We start from the raw sequence: 15846 nt of genomic DNA, 5'->3' as shown, positions 1-15846 counted from the left end.
GAGGACCCATCTCACCCCACCCCCGGAGAGGGATGGGGGCAGGGGTGCATGCTGGGAGCAGGTCCAGCCTGAGCCAGGGGCCTCAGGTCCTCTCTGCTCTGAGCCCGAGGGTGCTAGCGGCCTTACCTCGAACTCCTGAAAGAAAGCCTGGTGAGCATGCGCACTCTTGGCCTCATAGCTCTGCCGGAAGCTTTGAATTGGGATGGGCCGATGGGTCCGCCTGGTGGGAAGGGGAGAGGGTAGGATGATAGCGGAGCCCCACCCTGAGCTCAGTGGGTGGTGGGAACAGAGCCACTGACCGACCTCAGTCCTGGCAGCTCAACCGGGTCAGGTGGGAGCACGCGTGGACAGACAGACCCGGACCGCACCTCGGGGCTGCCAACCCCCAATGCAAAGAGACAGACAAGGGGACGGCGGGAGGAGGGCAGGGCAGTCAGGCTCCATGCGGGAAGGCGCCCTCGAGTCTGGCAGACGCCATCCCCGATGCACAGCCGCCGCTCCCTGATGTCAGTTCAACAGTTGATGAATTGATGAGGTCAACGTCAGGGAGCGCAGGAGGGACAGAGCATGGAGGGACAGATCTCACATCCCCCGAGAAGGAAAGGAGAGACATGTATTCAGCCCCACAGCTGGCAGGTGGTTTGTCAGGGTCAAGGGCAGCACCTGAGGAGAAGGCTGAAAGGGCAGAGAGCTCTGGCTGGGACACCGTTGCGAAGGTGTGACAAAGGTGTGAAGAGACCAGGAAGGGATGCGGGCCCAGGGGGCAGGCTGCCGGGGACAGCGGGGGCAGTGGCCTCGTGGCCGGGGCCGGCGCAGGGCAGGCCCTCACTGCCCAGCACACCACGAAGATAGATAGGAAGACGCCCTCACCGCAGGTTGTAAGCGGTCAGCTCTTGGGAAAACCGAGTCTTCTCTGCCCTGTGAAGGATGGAGAGGCCTGTGGGAGTGAGCCCGAGGGAGCAGGGGTGTGGGGAGCTTCTCAGGGAAGAAGCCCCTCCTCCCCCAGCCATGCTGGCCGCCACCTGCCCTCGCACTCACCTGTGCCCCTTCACCCTCCTCCAGCACAGCAGGCCCAGCACGGTACAGACGGTGAGGACACAGCCCCCCATGATGGCCACCGCCGCGGGGAGGGGCATGGCTGCCCCGGAGATGCTGGCCCGGGGCTCTAGGAAGGGTGAAGGAAAGGGTGGCATGGAGTAGCCCTTGTCGACCTGAGGTGACAGGCCAAGCTCTCCTGGACTTGAAACCTCTGGATGGAGGGCACGGCGACAACCTGCCTCTGAAGTCCCAAATTCCAGCCCAAGGCCAGAGATGGCTATCAACAGGACCATCCTGCACGGGGACCCAGGACGCCCAGCCAGCTCTCCCTGCCCCTGGCTTCTGAGCATGCCCCAAAGACTCTCCGCCCCTCTCTGACCCTCTCAAAGAAAAGAAGAGGGTCAGGACCTGGCTTCCTAGACCTTCTAGAACCGCACTGTCCAGTATGGTAGCTAGGGGTCCACGTGGAGCTATTGAGCGCTTGAAATACGGCTACTCCAAATTAAGATTTGCTCTAAGTATAAAATACACATAGGATTTCAAAGACTTAGTAATAGAAAAAAGAGTGTAAAATATCTCATTAACAATTTTTAAACTGATTTCATGTGGTTACGATAATTTTTTAATATCTGGGTTTAAATAAAATGTTACTAAAATTAGTTTCACCTGTTTGTTTTTACCTGTCTCATGTAGCTACAGAGGAATATTGAGTGACATATATGGCTCACACTTGTGGCTTGCTTTCTCTTTCTATCGGACTGTTCTAGACTGTTGGACTGTTCTAGAACCTCGATGATCTGGGAGCGGCAGCACAGAGAAGGGCAGTGCTGGAAGGTAGTTGGATCATGGGGAGTGACACACTGTTTCACTAATGTCCCTGCCTCTTCTACTCGCCCCCTCAGCCCACCCAGGCCAAGTGTGGTGCCAGGAGCACTTGTATGCCTGGCTCTGGGTAGGACATTGCTCTCTCTGGAGTCTATGCTCAATCCCTCCTCCAGCCTCAGAAGAGGGGGGGGTCCCCAGCACTCTTTCCCTCCCCCAGGGCCCAGCTGGGACTGTAGCCAGGTGCCCACCCTACCTGAAAAGGCTGAGAAGGAGATAATGGTCTCAGGAGGGCTGTGTCTGGTAAAAGCCACAACACTGAACCTGGGACAGAGAAACAGGACCTTCTGTTGGGGAGGAGCAAAGAGGGCAGAGCCGTTTCCAGAAAATGGAGTTATGAGCAGTAGACACTCAGAAAGTGAGAGGCCCCCTCACCGGCTAACAGGCTATGTGTCACATGGCAAGTTTAGAACAAGCCACCCCTAACTGCCCTTCCATCTCCCCTGCCCTATTCTAACAGCAAGAAGCCCTAGAAATAAGTGTCTGCATACCCTTGGCAAGCTGAAACAGAATTCATCCCCCCTCCTGTTTTTGTTTGTTTTGTTTTGTTTTTTTGTTTTTTTTCTGAAAAAAAAAAAAACAAAAAACCACGTAACAGATGGGTGTTCCCTTTTTTGCCTCGCCTGCCAGGAGACCCAGTCAAAATAACTCTCTGGACCCTTATGGACCAGCAAATGCTTTCTCTTTGTAAGTCAGTCCAGATCTTTTATGGAGAAAATGTGCAAACAACCCGTAAATGAAACTCACTTGTGAAATGGACGCCCCCCCTCCCTTCAGTGTCAGCCCTCACCGGTACTGGGAGCCCGGCTTGAGTTGCCCATTACATATCTCCTGGGTCTGGCCACAGTCCTCTGTACCCATAGGCACCATCCAGGATCTCGGCACAGCCCAGGGCCCCGGGTAGAAGGGGTTGGGAAGCAGGATGGCCAGGTAGGAGTCACATCCTCCATAGTAGTGGTCATACCACGTGTGGTTGATGGCTTCCTGGGGGGGCCGAACCACTGCAGAGGAACAGGAAAGGGGCAGAGCAGAGTCAGCCGTGGAGCTGAAGCCACTCTCCCCACCACAAAGCAGCTACCCCATTTCTCTCACATATTCCCACCACGCATAGCACAACAGCAGTCCTATCCATAAGAATGTTCTGGGTCTCCCTTCCTGCTCCAGCGCTCACGCCAGCCTCGGACGTTGCATTTTACCAGCCCAGGGTCTGGAGCCCCCTCGCCCGTCTCATGCTAGGCAGGGGCCAGGCTCTCCCCATCCCCTCCAGGGCCAGGACTCACGTGACATGTTGGTAGTAGCAATGATGCCGTACCACTGAATCTGCCCATCGTCCTTGCCAAACATACCCCGTGTGATCATCACTCCTGTCCCTGCCTCCGGCTCCAGTTGGGGGGCTGCAACTAAGTCTGGGGGGTGCCAGCCTGGGAATGGCGAGGGGAAGAGTGAGGTCCTAACTAGGTGCCAGAGTCAAGGGCATGGGCCATGCAGTCACGACTCTGGCACCTCTTTCAATGCTTGGCAACTAATATCAGATGCGCACAACTAAATAAAGACTAGGATACCCCCCACCCCCAGGCAAGGGGGCCGGGCAGGAGCTCAAGAGCCTATGGTATGTGGATCAGGGCCAAAGAAAGCCTTGGGGGCTGGGGAACAGGGAGATCCCCCGGCAGGGAGAGCCAGGGCAGGGAGAACCCCCGTGGGCAATGCTGGAGGGGAGCTAAGGGAGCAGAGGGGGCTCCCCAGGTCATGGGAAGCACTTACCCTCCGCAGAAGTGGCGCACACCAGGGTGACCACACGACTCCACAGGCCGTTCCTGCCCAGCACGGTGAGGCTGAGGCGGTAGGACGTGGCAGGCACGAGGCTGGGCACGAGGAGCGCGTCCCCCGAGGTGTTGGCCTGAAAGACGAGGTGCGCGTCCCCTCCGGTGGCCAGCTGCTCCACCACCACCAGACAGACGTCCACGTCCCCCGAGGGCACCATCCAGTTCAGGGCCAGGTGAGCAGCCTCGGGCTGACACTGCACGTCCTCCACGGGGCCAGGCTCTGCGGGAAGCAAAGGGCTGGTGTTGTGTGAGCGTCGGGACACCCCAAGAGGCTGGCGTCTGGGTCAGCAGCTCTCCAAACCAGCAGATACAAAGGGACCGGGCGTTTATGGCCTTCTCCCCCGACAGACACCGACATACCAACAGGCAGCACCACGGGGTGAGTGGACGCCCGGAGCGGCCCCGCCTGGCAGAGGATGGACAGGGAGAGATTACGTCCGGGTGTGAGGTCCCTTAGAATGAGGTGGGCCTGGCCAAGCCCCAGGGGCTGCTCCCAGGAGAGGCGGCCAGCCTCTGAGAGTCGAGCATGGCACAGCCCGTGCCCCCGGGGGCCGCTGGCCCAGGCCAGGCTGATTACAGCGCTGCTCGCCTGCATGGACACCAGCAGCTCACTGGGCGTGAGCGGGGCTGTGGAGAGAAGGAGAGCAGGTGAAGCCGGCTGCTGAGGGCCCAGCGCTCGAGGCCACAGGCCCGCTGACCCCAGGTGGGTCCCTCCGGTGTGGAGTTTCGGAAATGGAACTAACGTGGGGGCTCAGGGACTATCGAGAAAAGAATCCGGGGGTCTCAGAGGCAGCCCTGCCCACCTCTCCAGCCCCCACTCACAGGTCCAGCCGGAAGCGTTGGCAGCTGCCGTGCGGAGGGGCCCAGCCTTCGAGACAATCTCCACCTCGTACTGGGTGCCTGGGGTCAGGGCTGAGAAGCTCAGGCTGTCCACCTCAGCTCCCACGGTGCTGACCCCTGCCTGGGCCCCTGCCTGGTACAGAGTCACCTGGTAGCCATCTCGTGACCCAGGCGCATGGACCCAGGATGCCCGGAGCTGGGTGGGACCTTCAGGGGTCACATTTACCAGAGGAGGGGCAAGGGGGGCTGTGGGGAGAGCAAAATATGGGAAGGTTGATGAGAAGAGGGGTATTATGGGCCAAACCACATCCCCCCCCAAATTCATGTTGAGGTCCTAACCCCCAAGACCTCAGAATATGACCATTTTGCGAGGGGGGATAAGGTCTTCAGAGAGATCATTAAGTAAAATGAGGTCACAACAGGACCCATGTCCTCATAAGAAGAGGAAATTCAGACACACCCACGCATAGAGGGGAGACCAGGAGAAGACACAGGGACAAAATGGCCATTTGCAAACCAAGGAGAGAGGCTGGGGACCCGTCCTTCCCTCAGGGCCCTCAGAAGAAACCAAACTTGCCAACACTTTGATCTCAGAATTCCTGCCTCCAGAACTGGGAGACAATATATTTCTGCTGCTGGAGCCCCAGCCCCATCCCCACCGCCCCACCTGGGGTGCTCTGTAATGGCAGCTCTGGTAAATGAATGCAGAAGAAAGCAAACCAAATCTCTGGCTCCCTCCTCCCTTGGGTGTCCCCCCCCATCCTCCCTGGCCAGGAAATAGCAGCTCAGGTGAGCCCTAGCATCTCCCCAATAGAGTCTCCCCAACAGAAACAGCCCCATATCACGGCTCACAGCTTGTCCCTGACAGCCGCGCACAAGCTCACCCAGGAGTGCACGAATGAATCAGGCCCTCTCCCTACCAGAGCACCACTCCCGGATGCAGGGCTGGACTGGACAGCCCCAGGATTAAATCAGGTGCTTTTTCCCAGCTCCAGACCCTGTACCCAAGCAGCTTTTAAAGACCCCCACATGACTGTGCAGGTTCTCAAGGACAGGCAATGCCTGGGGGCCCAAGTGGCACCCCTTCACCCTCAGCTGGAGCCCAGGCCCCGGAGTCACATAAGCCTGGCCCAGTCACCTAGTCAGCACCTCCTTTGCAACTGAGGCTCAGAGAGGAACAGGTTTGCTCTGGGGTTGGAGCCCCAGTAGCACCCAGGTCTCCTGCCTCCTAGGCCAGAGCTCTTTCCAGCTTCTTCTCAGGCCTGTCTGAAGTCACATGGTCCCTGGGAGGGACAAAGACATCGAGGAGAACACATGTTTCCGGGGAATCCAGCCAGCAAGGGTGGCCAGGGAGAAAGGGGTGTGCGGGGTGTGCAGGTGGCACTCACGCGTCCAGCCTGTGGCATTGGCTCTGCTGCTCTCATCTGGGCCCCGCAGGGTGGCCAGCTGAACCAGGAACTCGGTGCCTGGGGGCAGCCGGGCCCAGGAGAAGTTCTGAGCTTCCGGAGGCAGAGTCTCCTTGCTTTCCAGAGTCAGGGGCCGCAAGCGGTAAAGCCACAGCTGGAAGCCATCCCTGTCCCCGGGTGGGGGGCTCCAGGAGGCCATCAGGGCAGGAGGCTGGGAGGCGAGGCCCAGGCTCAGGTTGGCAGGAGGAGCAGGGACTGCAAGGTCAAGGAAGAAACAGAATAGGAATGACCCAAATGCCTTACCATTGTCTCCCCCCCCCCCACCACTGCCTGCACCCTTTCCCTGGGTCTCCACAAGAGCCCCAAACATGGCCAGCCTACAAATCCAGCTTCTGTGGGGCTCCAAGCACGTTCAATTTTCTTTCCCAAGAAAAGGGCACCTGGGTGGCTCAGCTGGTTAAGCCTCTGACTCCTGATTTCAGCTCAGGTCATGATCTCAGGGTCGTGAGATCCAGCCCTGCATCCGGCTCTACCCTGAGCAGGAAGTCTGCTTGAGATTCTCTCTCCCCCTCCCCCAGGCCCCTCCCCACTACTCTCAAATAGCTAAATAAATCTGAAAGAAAGAAAGAGGGAAAGAAAGGAAGGAAAGAAGGAAGGAAGGAAGAAAACCACTTGAAAAACATGGATCTCTGCTCTGTCTGCTCCTCTACCTCCTCCCCACACTGTCAGTTCCTTGAGGGTGTGATGTCTGGCTCACAGGGTCCCCACAAGACCCAGCACCCACCTCTTTAAGCCCCTAGGGCCCTGGTCAGCTCACCTGCTGACATTCAGTTCCCACAAGCTCATTCTCTCTCTCTCTCCCTCTTTCTCCTTTTCTCTCTCACCCTCCTCCCCCCCAACACCGCCTCTCCTGAGGGCCCTGGTGCATGCTTAGCCTCTCCAGAAAGCCCTTGTCTGTCTGACTCAGACCATAGCCTCCTCAGCTCACTCTCCTCCTCCTCCTCCTCCAGGAAGCCTTCCCTGACTCCCTAAGCAGGTTTCCCTTTTGTGAGTCCTAAAAGATTAGACTGAACCACCCAAAATCCCTGATAGTCATTGATTTTAACCTGTAAGAAGACAGTCTGCATATGGTTTGAAATACATCGTGCATATCCCTATCCCATGTTTACGTTTGTGATCTGATACATAAAATAGCATAGAATATGTGTGTGCATGTGTGTATACACGTATATATACTCTTCTGTTTACTTGTCAGTCTTCCTTTCTAGATTGTCTTATTCATGATTTTTAGCCTCAGCACCTAGCCCCATACCTAAAACATGGGAAACACTAAATATTTGTTGGCTAAATGGATGGATGGATGGCCGACCCGAGGGTAGGAAGTAGAAAATACTTGCAAACAGATTCACCAAAAGTCCCCCTTGGACGGGCACATGACCCTCCAAATACAGAACATGCACACAGAAGAGCAGACAGTAAAGGAAGCCAGGACCCCAGCCCCACGGTCCTGGGCCGGCCTCCCAAAGGCTGCAGTCCAGGAACTCATGGGGGCAGGCACCCGTCCTCACAATGCTGGAGCTGGGGTTCCCTGCCCAGGTCCACACTGACACAATGTAGCGGGAGCTGAGCATTAGAGACCTGGGAGTCAGGCTGCAACTCTCTGGTCCCAAGGCAACAAGACTGCCCCAGACCTCTGGCTGCCCTCCTGATGCCAGGTGGCCCTGGAGCCTTCTTGCTGCCCCTGATATACTGGGGCCCAACCCACAGCCAGGTAAGAGGGGCTGTTCCTGCCAGTGACCCCTGGGGCACCAGGGGCTCTGAAGGGAGGCGCAGTTTGGTCAGGGGGCCATATAGTGTCTGTGGCCCTGAGAAGCCCCTTCCCAGCTTTCCTGAGCTTCCCCCCTACCCAGAGGTCCCTCCCCAAGGAAAGGCCTCACCCCGGGGTCAGGGTGAGGACCCCAGGGGTGACCCCTCACCCCGGGGTCAGTAGCTGGCACTCACTGGTATGGTCTGTGAGGCTCTGGGTCATTCTCTGGGTGGTGGCAGGTGGCACGGAGGTGTTTCCAAGGAGGCCTGGGGCTCCCTCATCATAGAGCTGTGCCTGCCTCCTGGGCTCCCCAGTGGCCACCAGCCTATCCAGCTGTAACTTGGTCCCGTTGCTCTGTCTGGGCTGGGCAGCAGAATCTGCAGAGGATGCTGTTTCTGAGGAGTGAGGACCTGGCTGCTTCTCCTCACAGGTGCCCCAGGGCAGGACCCCAGCCTGTTCCCCACCAGCCCAAACTCACCATGCAGCCAGGCACTAGCCCGGGCCCAGGCACTATAGGGCCCAGCCAGAGCCCTCAGCTCCAGAACGTAGTGTCCAGCAGGCAGGGGCCCCGGGAATGTAGCATTGAGGGCTCCAGGGCCCCGAGTGCTGTTCTTTTCCACTTGCCCACTCAGCCTGAGCAGGTAGCCATCGCGGGCACCCGGCCCTGCCTTCCAGCTTGCCCAGAGTGCAGAGGGCAGGGGAATGAGCACCAGGTCCAGAGGGGCAGAGGGATCTAGGGGGGCAAAGAGCAAATATGTGCAGAAAAACCCAAATGGTGGACGAGAGCCATCCTCCCCTCCTCGTGGCAGCTTCCACCCATTTGCACCAGAAAGTGTCTTGTCCAGGGGCAGGCACATGCCATTTACCATTCTGGGTGAATTCTGGGATCTGTCCCCGGACAATGGTCACAGAAATAACGACACATCCAGTGACCAGGGGTATCTATGTCAGCGGGGCTCTAAGTACCCCCATGCGCTGCCTCACGTGGACGCCCCACCGGCCAGCAGGAGGGGTGCTCCCTGCGAGCCTCACCCCTTCCCCGCAGAATCCAAAGCCACCCGCCTCCACCTGTTATATCCCTCTCCCTTCTCCCCCTCTGCCAGAGAGGAGCTGAGGAGCCTCTGCTGTATCCCCCAGACGCCCCGCAAAGCACTCACAGGTCCACTCAGTGGCATTGGGCCCCGCCACCTGCTGGGGCCCGGCCACAGCACTGAGCGTCAGCTCGTAGGGGGTGCCTGGAGAGAGGTGCAGGAAGGTGTGATTGGAGACCCCGCGTCTGACCACCGCGGTCAGGTTGGTGCCACCCAGGAGGTCCGTGAGCATGAGGTGGAGCCAGGCAGCCCCCTCGGAGCTGTTCCAGGAGGCTTGTAGGGCACTGGTGCCCAGGGTCCGCAGCACCAGCTTGGGAGGAGACACAGGGGCTGGAGGAAGGATGGCGAGAACAAAGCCAGGCTTGAGAAAGAGCCCTGGAGTCGGACCCTGTCGCCAGCCCAGGCCGTCCCAGCATCAACCAGCTGTGTGGCGACAGAGTTGCCCGTGAGGCTCTGGATGGCCTCTATCGCTCCCAGATCGGCTGCCACCTGCGCCCTGCCAGGTGCCTGCCTTACCTGTCCACTGGTGGACGCTGGTCTTTGCCTGGAGGTTGCCAGCCCAGGTAGTAACCTCCAGAACATACTCACTACCTGCTAGGAGGTGGCTGAAATTATAGGACAGGGTGCCCAGTGGCATGGAGATATTGTGCACCAGCATCTGGGATTCTGGGTGGTAGAGGAGAAGTTGGTAGCCATCCTGCTCCCCGGGGGCAGCCCCCCACGAGGCCTCAAGGCTGGATGGGCTCCCAGGGCTGTAGAACCGCAAGTTGCAGACAGTCGAAGGGGCTGCATCAGAGGTGGAGAGAAGCACCAAGGTCAGGGCCAAAGGGGTATCACCCCTGTTCTTCTAGTGCTTCTACATGGGTCCCTGGACCAGGCATGGTCCTCAGAGAAGTTGCCCTCCTTGGCCAATCCTCCAGGACAGCCACCTCCTGCTCAGACCCCGGGGTGATGCCGGCCCACTCCCAGCCCCCCTAGCCTGTGGACCACACACCAGTGCGGGTGGCGATGGTGATAGTGGTGTTCTGTCCACAGGCTTGCAGGGCGGTCACCTCCAGCAGGTAGCGACTTCCTGGCACCAGGTCCCGGAACTCAAAGCTGGATGCGTTGGTGTGGGCCTGGAGTGGCTGCCCTTCTGGAGAGCCCAGGGGACTCAGGCGGGTGAGGCGGAGGGCATGGCTCAGCTTGTCTGGCCCTGGGGCTGCCCAGCTCAGAAAGAGGCTAGTAGGCCTGCCCTGGCTGCTGACGTTGACTTTCAGAGGTGGTCCTGGGGAAAGAGGGTACACTCAGAGTCTCCCAAAGCCCCTTCTCCTCTAAAAAAGGACGGAAGGAAAAAGAAAAGGGGGGTGGGCAGAGTAGAGGCCAAGTCTAGCATGGAGAAACTGAACCTCCCAGACCTCCCTCCCCCGTTGAAGATACCTACCTCCACTCTCTCCGTCCGGGCTCCTGGCCAGGGAATGACACTCATCTCCCTGTGGGAAGGAAGGGAGGAGGGGAGAGGAGACCCCAGAACCCTAAGCCTCTGTGAAAGCCACTGGGGGACAGCGCCAGGATCAGAGAGAAGGCTGTCCTCTTGTCCGGCCCTCCCCCAGACAGGGCCAAAAGGACATCACCCCTTTTGAGATGGCTCGGGAGGCAGCCCCGGGCAGGCAGAAGCAATTCGTTCTTGCTGTGCTCAGAGCCAGCAGCTAGGAAGGAGCAGCCTCGGCTCTGCCTAATGTAGACCAGCTGTGGAGCCCTGCAGAGAGGTGGGAGCCTGGACAGGCCCCGGAGGACAGGGCTCTACCCGCCCACCTGCCCCCAGCACCCACCATACCTTGGCCAAGAAACCCTGGAGCCAGAGCAAGGCAGCAAACAGGATTGAGGGCCTCATCCCGACGTCTGTAAAGGAAAGACAAGATGCAGCAGGGGAGGAGCCAGTCCCCCCAACCCTCCCCTTGCCCCGCTGGCGTGCCGGCGGGCCGACGGGTTGGCGGGTGGATGGGCAGGCGGGCAAGGTTGGGAAGGCCGAGTTCCAGGCAGATGGCAGGCAGCAGGAAGCCAAAGAGCGAGGGGCTGCCTCTCAGGCCAGACCCTAACCGCTCACTGCACCCAGTGCAGCAGCAGAAACTTGGCAAGTTTCTGTGAGGGGAGAAAGACCCCAGGGCCCGGGAGGTAGAAGGGGGGGGCACCTGTCAGGCCTCAGACAAGCCCACCACTCCTGCTGCCTCCCCCGCCTCCACCCCTCCTCCAGAACTTGACTTTCCAGGGAGGCCTCAGGAAAGACCAAGACAAGAGATGGCCTTGCCAGTGGACACACAGGGCAGAGGCAGCTGGCTCCCCACTCCCTGACCCCAGAGAAAGAGTGTGGTTCTGTTGACTCTATCAACACGTGGGAGATAGGCTGTTTGGGTTCTGTTGTGGGGGGAGGGGTGGATCCTGGTGACACCACATGGATGTGTGTCACTGTGGAGTGGAGGGACCTGCTGGGAGTCTGTGTCCCCTTCTGGGCATCCATGTGGCACCATGCCTTTATGGACAGAGTCACAGGAGCACGTTCGAAAGACTGTGAGTCACAGGGATTATAGATCTAGAAGAGCCCACCTGGACCTTGGGACCAATCTGTTCCCATATTCTCACCGCCCAGATGAGGAAGCTCATTTCCAGAGAGGGTAGAGCCCAGCCCCAGAAGGCAAATCCTGGTCCTCACCCCAAATTGGGGTCCCCTCAGCTTGAACTTCTCTGAGGAGCTACTTAAACCTCTAGGATATCTGCTTTCCTTCCCCCGCCCACCTAGATCAGTGGTGCCCACCTACTCCCCTGACGCCTCCCACCCCTCCCCAACCCAGGCCCCACTAGGCTGCAGGCAGGTGAAGGCCCAGGGGAGCTTTCCTGAGGCTTGGCCTAGAAGCAAGACGGCTTCACCTGGGCCTAAATCCAGCTCCTCACCTGGAACTGCTCACCCATGTGTCCCCACCCCAAGACAGCTGACAGTGGGGAGGGGGAGGGGAGAAAGAACAGAAGGGGAAGAAATGGCTCTGGGCCCCGGGAAAGAGGCCCAGGACTCAGACGCCAACTCAGGAAATGGGGAGGGGGAATAGGCAGAAAACAGGCAGGTATAGAAACTGAACACCAAGACCCCTTGGTGGGAGCCAGGCTCTCAGGGGGCCAGCCCCAGCAGGAAGAACAGGCCTGCATGGAGACCCGCTCAGTCTCCCTCTGGCTCAGTTCAGAACCAGGGGCTGCCTGCCCTTCCCCCACTCCACCCAGCCCCAAACCTCAGAGCCACCCACCCGGCCTCTGGACAGGGGCCTGGAAACTGAGCACTGCAAAATCATCAGATTTTCCAGGCAGCGTGTGTGTGTGTGTGTGTGTGTGTGTGTGTGTGTGTGTCTATATCCATGCACGCATGTGCTCTTTCAAAGCGGAGCAGTGGGGAGGCGCAGAGAGCCACTGGGGAAGCTGATACAAAAGACAAGATCCTGGCCTGGCCAAGAGGTCCACCCCACCTCCCCTGGGTCACCTCACTCTGCTCTTTCTAGCAGAGTGTCCAGCAGCAGCAGCACAGGGGAGAAGAGGGGGGCGGGCGGAAACATCCTAATTCAGAATCTAAGAAGAGCTATGGCAGGACGTGGTTGTAGGTAAGGGGGGGCAGGTCTTAGACCCTGCCTGAGAGTCTCCCCCGAAAAGAGGGGCTTGTTGAGAACACCCAGGACTCCACAGCCGGTCTTGTGGACAGTCCCGGGGGAGGCACCCGGCCACCGAAGGCACACCTGTCAGGCCCCTGCCAGCCCTGTGGATGGAAGAGGGACTCCAGAGAGGGGTTAGAAAGGATCTGACAGATGAGATGCCGCCTCCCCAGCCCAAGCCTCTCCATTCAGCAAAAAAAGGACCACAAGGCTGAGTCTTCTGCCCGGTAACCCCTCCCACAGACAAACCCACATCCTCTCCCTAGAGAACCCCTGGGGTCCTCCTAAGGTCTCAAAGCACCTTACTGATTCCTTCTGGAGAGAACCACCCGGGAGGCAGAAGAGGGCAAGAGACAGGTCCAGGCATCTTGATTCCCAACTGTGAGCCAGCCCCGGCTCTCCCTGCAGCTGTCCCACACGGCTCCCTTCCGGCCCTCCCCCTCCTCTCCCACAGCCTAAAGCCCGGCCTTGGGCATCCCCCGCGCTAGGGGAAGATAATCACCGGGCAGGAGAGGAGTAGATGGATCCGGACAGCCAAGTCTCCTACTCTTCCTCCCACGTCCTGGGGAAGGTCACCAGGGAGGGGGGAGGCCTAGATTCCTCTGGCCGGGCTGTGGGAAGGCAACAAGGGGCGGGAGGCTACAGACCGGTGAGACGGGTGCATGGAGAGCCGGCAGCCTGGGCACGAATGTGGAGGGACACACTCTGTGCGTGTGTGTGTGCATGCGTGAGCCGCGAGGGTGCACATGCCTATCTGGATGAACGTCCTCATGTAGGCATCTGTGTGTACATGGGGGTGTCCAAGGACATCGTCGGGGGAAGAGGGACAGGAGGGTCCCTGGGAGGAAGGAAGGACCCTGTTGTACAACAGATGTCCATCTCACCAGCTCTGGCCTTGGGAGAGAGGGAGGGACTCTCTTCCGTCCTAGAGTCCTCCAACAAGGGACCTGAGTTCCAGCAAGCTGGCCAAGAATGGGACATTTTCCTGGATCTCCAGGCAGGCTGGCCTTGGCTCCCCCGGTGCTGAGCTGGCCTGACTCACTGGTCCTTTGGCGGGGGTTGGGGTATGGGAAAGTCCCCTTCACCAATGGGTCCCCAAAAGGTGTCAGGGAAAGTGGGTCGGGCGGGGGATGAGCTTCCAGGATGGCTGGAGCAAAGGTAGGGCCCTGGGTCTCCCTCTTCCTTCCAGACTTCACACCAGCGGGCCCAGATCATGGCCACACGGCCTAACAGCGACAGTCTGCCCCACTCACCCAGGGTCTCTCATCCAAGGCCTCCCCGCTTCTGTAGGATGAGGTCTCCCGGCTCCTAGCTCTCTGCATCTCTGTCTCCCCCACACAGCCAGGGCAAGCAGGAGCCTGCAGCACTGGGGTGGAGGCAGGCCTTGGCTGGCCCAGGATTTGGGGGCGATGTGGGGGAGGAGCTACGATCCTAGGGCTTCTCGAGAGAGGCATGAAGAGGGCTAGGGAGGGGAACAAGACAGGTGGAGTGGGTGGGGGCCCAGAGTCCTGGCGCCCCAGCAGCAGGTCCAGTACCCAAGATCCTTCCCCTCTGGAATTTTATAGGGTGGCAGCCTTTGACTCCGGAGCTGGTGGCCGCCTGGCCTGTTCCCCAGGTGCTGCCAGAGAGCAAGGAACCTCTGGGAAGGACACAGCTGCCCCTCCAAGGGGCTTCTGACACTGGGGACAGCAAGTTGTGGCTGGCAGCCCTGGGACTGGGGAATGGAGCGGGGGGGCCCAAGCCGGCGGGGCAGGGGTCATGGGCCCAGGCTGCTCTGTCCCTGCAGACTGGCTGGAGGAAGGGAGCAGTCTGGAGGAAGGGGGTCTGGGAGAGAGGAGACATGGATCCTCCCACCAGACATTCCTCCCCTGGACCCCTCTTAGGCCTGCTGCACCCCCCCCACCCCCGACAGCTCCTGAGCCCTTCAGAGGCCCAGCCCCGCTTGATGGATCAGAGAAGAGCCAGGATCCTCCCCATGGGGATGGAGAAGCCTGATAGCCTGATGTGAAGACTGAGCCTCTCGTCACACAGCTAATGTGGCACAGTTTCGAGTCATTGCACGTGACACAATCTGGCTTTCAATGATCGCTGTGCTTTCTTTGGGGTCAAGGGATGGCGGGGACCTAAACCCCAGTTCTGGAAGGCAAATCAGCTCCTGGAGAGATGAGCTTTGAGAGCTGTCTGGGGCTGTTCCACCCCAGGAACGAGGAAGGTTCTGGGGGCGGAGGAGTCCCTCTGAGGGAACACCAGGCCTTCCCCCGTTCCAGCAGCCTGGCTGGTCTGGGGAGGAGCTGCTGCAGGGCACCTTGTGAGCTCTAGCCGCACACTACCATGAATGTCCAGGCATCTCTAAGCAGAAGGGAGAGAGCGAGGACAGGGGGCAAGGAGTGACTATCCCCCCAACCCCAAACACACCCAAAGGGAACTGAGAGATCCTCAGGGTCTTGCCCAATGCCATCGCCCCCACCCCCACCCCCAACTCCCTCTCCCACCTCCTGGCCCCCAGCTTCCTTGCTCTTCCCCAGAGAGCTCAGCTTCCGGCTCCTCAAACTGCTGCTGGGCCCAGCCTTGGGAGGGTAGAGGGTGGGCTCACGGCTCACCACTCACCACGGGGCTCAGACCCTGGAAACTTGGTAGAAACCTGGAGGTACTGGTGGACCAGTGAGGGGGAAGGCTTTGCCTGCTTCCTCCTCCTCACCCCTGTGGTATCCTAGCTTCCTGTTCTTGATAACAATCAACAGCCTGGCCCTGCGGGGGTGGACCTCTTTGTGATCCCCTCCTGACCCCTTTTTTGATCCCCAGGGCCCCGTGGCCCATTTGTCGAGACAGACGGGTGGGTTTGGGGAGCAGTTGAGGAGAAGTCAGCTTCGGGTCACTTCCCACAGATTTACCAGGGATTCCCAGGCTCTCCTGCCCCCGCCCCTATCCTGTCCTGGCTACCAGGGCTGACTGCCACTCTGGCCCCTCCTTTCAGGGAAACCACCCACTCCCCAGAGTGAAGAAGGGTCCAGGACCAGCAGGCCCTGGAGGGGCTCAGAAAGGAGCCAGTGCCTGGTCCCCCACCCCCACCCCTTCTGGGAGCAACAGGCACTAGGAGGCCTCCTGAGCTCCAAAGGGTCATTCTGGTCTTTGTCCCCCGGCAACCCCCTATGGGCCAGCAGCAGAGGCCAGCCCCCTCCCCACCATCCTTCCTGTGTGTGCACCCCCTGTGTCTACTGTAAATCATTTCTTTTTCGCTGTCACCATTTGACAGCTGAATCAGAGAAGTGGGAGGAAGAGAGAGGATGGGGA

The 15846-nt window shown here is 59.4% G+C and overlaps 1 protein-coding gene across 8 annotated transcripts in view; it reads right to left on the bottom strand.

Annotated features, from left to right (window-relative positions):
- The window catches only part of LOC131814344 (receptor-type tyrosine-protein phosphatase V-like), a 34189-nt gene that overhangs the window by 8569 nt on the left and 9774 nt on the right, over nucleotides 1–15846 (bottom strand). For 4 of the 8 annotated variants that reach the window (XM_059145132.1, XM_059145137.1, XM_059145139.1 and 1 more), the window contains exons 2-19: nucleotides 13809–14017; nucleotides 10704–10768; nucleotides 10311–10359; nucleotides 9882–10154; nucleotides 9404–9673; nucleotides 8954–9217; nucleotides 8275–8529; nucleotides 7991–8191; nucleotides 5972–6244; nucleotides 4566–4829; nucleotides 4104–4370; nucleotides 3682–3963; nucleotides 3201–3341; nucleotides 2711–2921; nucleotides 2117–2184; nucleotides 1039–1165; nucleotides 871–918; nucleotides 127–220 (exon numbers count right to left, since the gene is read on the bottom strand). In XM_059145132.1, coding sequence (XP_059001115.1) covers nucleotides 127–220; nucleotides 871–918; nucleotides 1039–1165; nucleotides 2117–2184; nucleotides 2711–2921; nucleotides 3201–3341; nucleotides 3682–3963; nucleotides 4104–4370; nucleotides 4566–4829; nucleotides 5972–6244; nucleotides 7991–8191; nucleotides 8275–8529; nucleotides 8954–9217; nucleotides 9404–9673; nucleotides 9882–10154; nucleotides 10311–10359; nucleotides 10704–10760 — 3144 coding nt within the window. In that variant the 5' untranslated portion in view covers nucleotides 10761–10768; nucleotides 13809–14017. The remainder of the gene's footprint in view (nucleotides 1–126; nucleotides 221–870; nucleotides 919–1038; nucleotides 1166–2116; nucleotides 2185–2710; nucleotides 2922–3200; nucleotides 3342–3681; nucleotides 3964–4103; nucleotides 4371–4565; nucleotides 4830–5971; nucleotides 6245–7990; nucleotides 8192–8274; nucleotides 8530–8953; nucleotides 9218–9403; nucleotides 9674–9881; nucleotides 10155–10310; nucleotides 10360–10703; nucleotides 10769–13808; nucleotides 14018–15846) is intronic. The other 4 variants (XM_059145136.1, XM_059145140.1, XM_059145135.1 and 1 more) reach the window with 3 other exon arrangements.

This window comes from Mustela lutreola, chromosome 14 (genome assembly GCF_030435805.1).
Source record: "Mustela lutreola isolate mMusLut2 chromosome 14, mMusLut2.pri, whole genome shotgun sequence".
In the NCBI taxonomy this organism is placed as follows: domain Eukaryota; kingdom Metazoa; phylum Chordata; class Mammalia; order Carnivora; family Mustelidae; genus Mustela; species Mustela lutreola.
The sequence above is the reverse complement of the archived record's forward strand: the minus strand, read 5'-3'. Positions and strand labels throughout refer to the sequence as shown.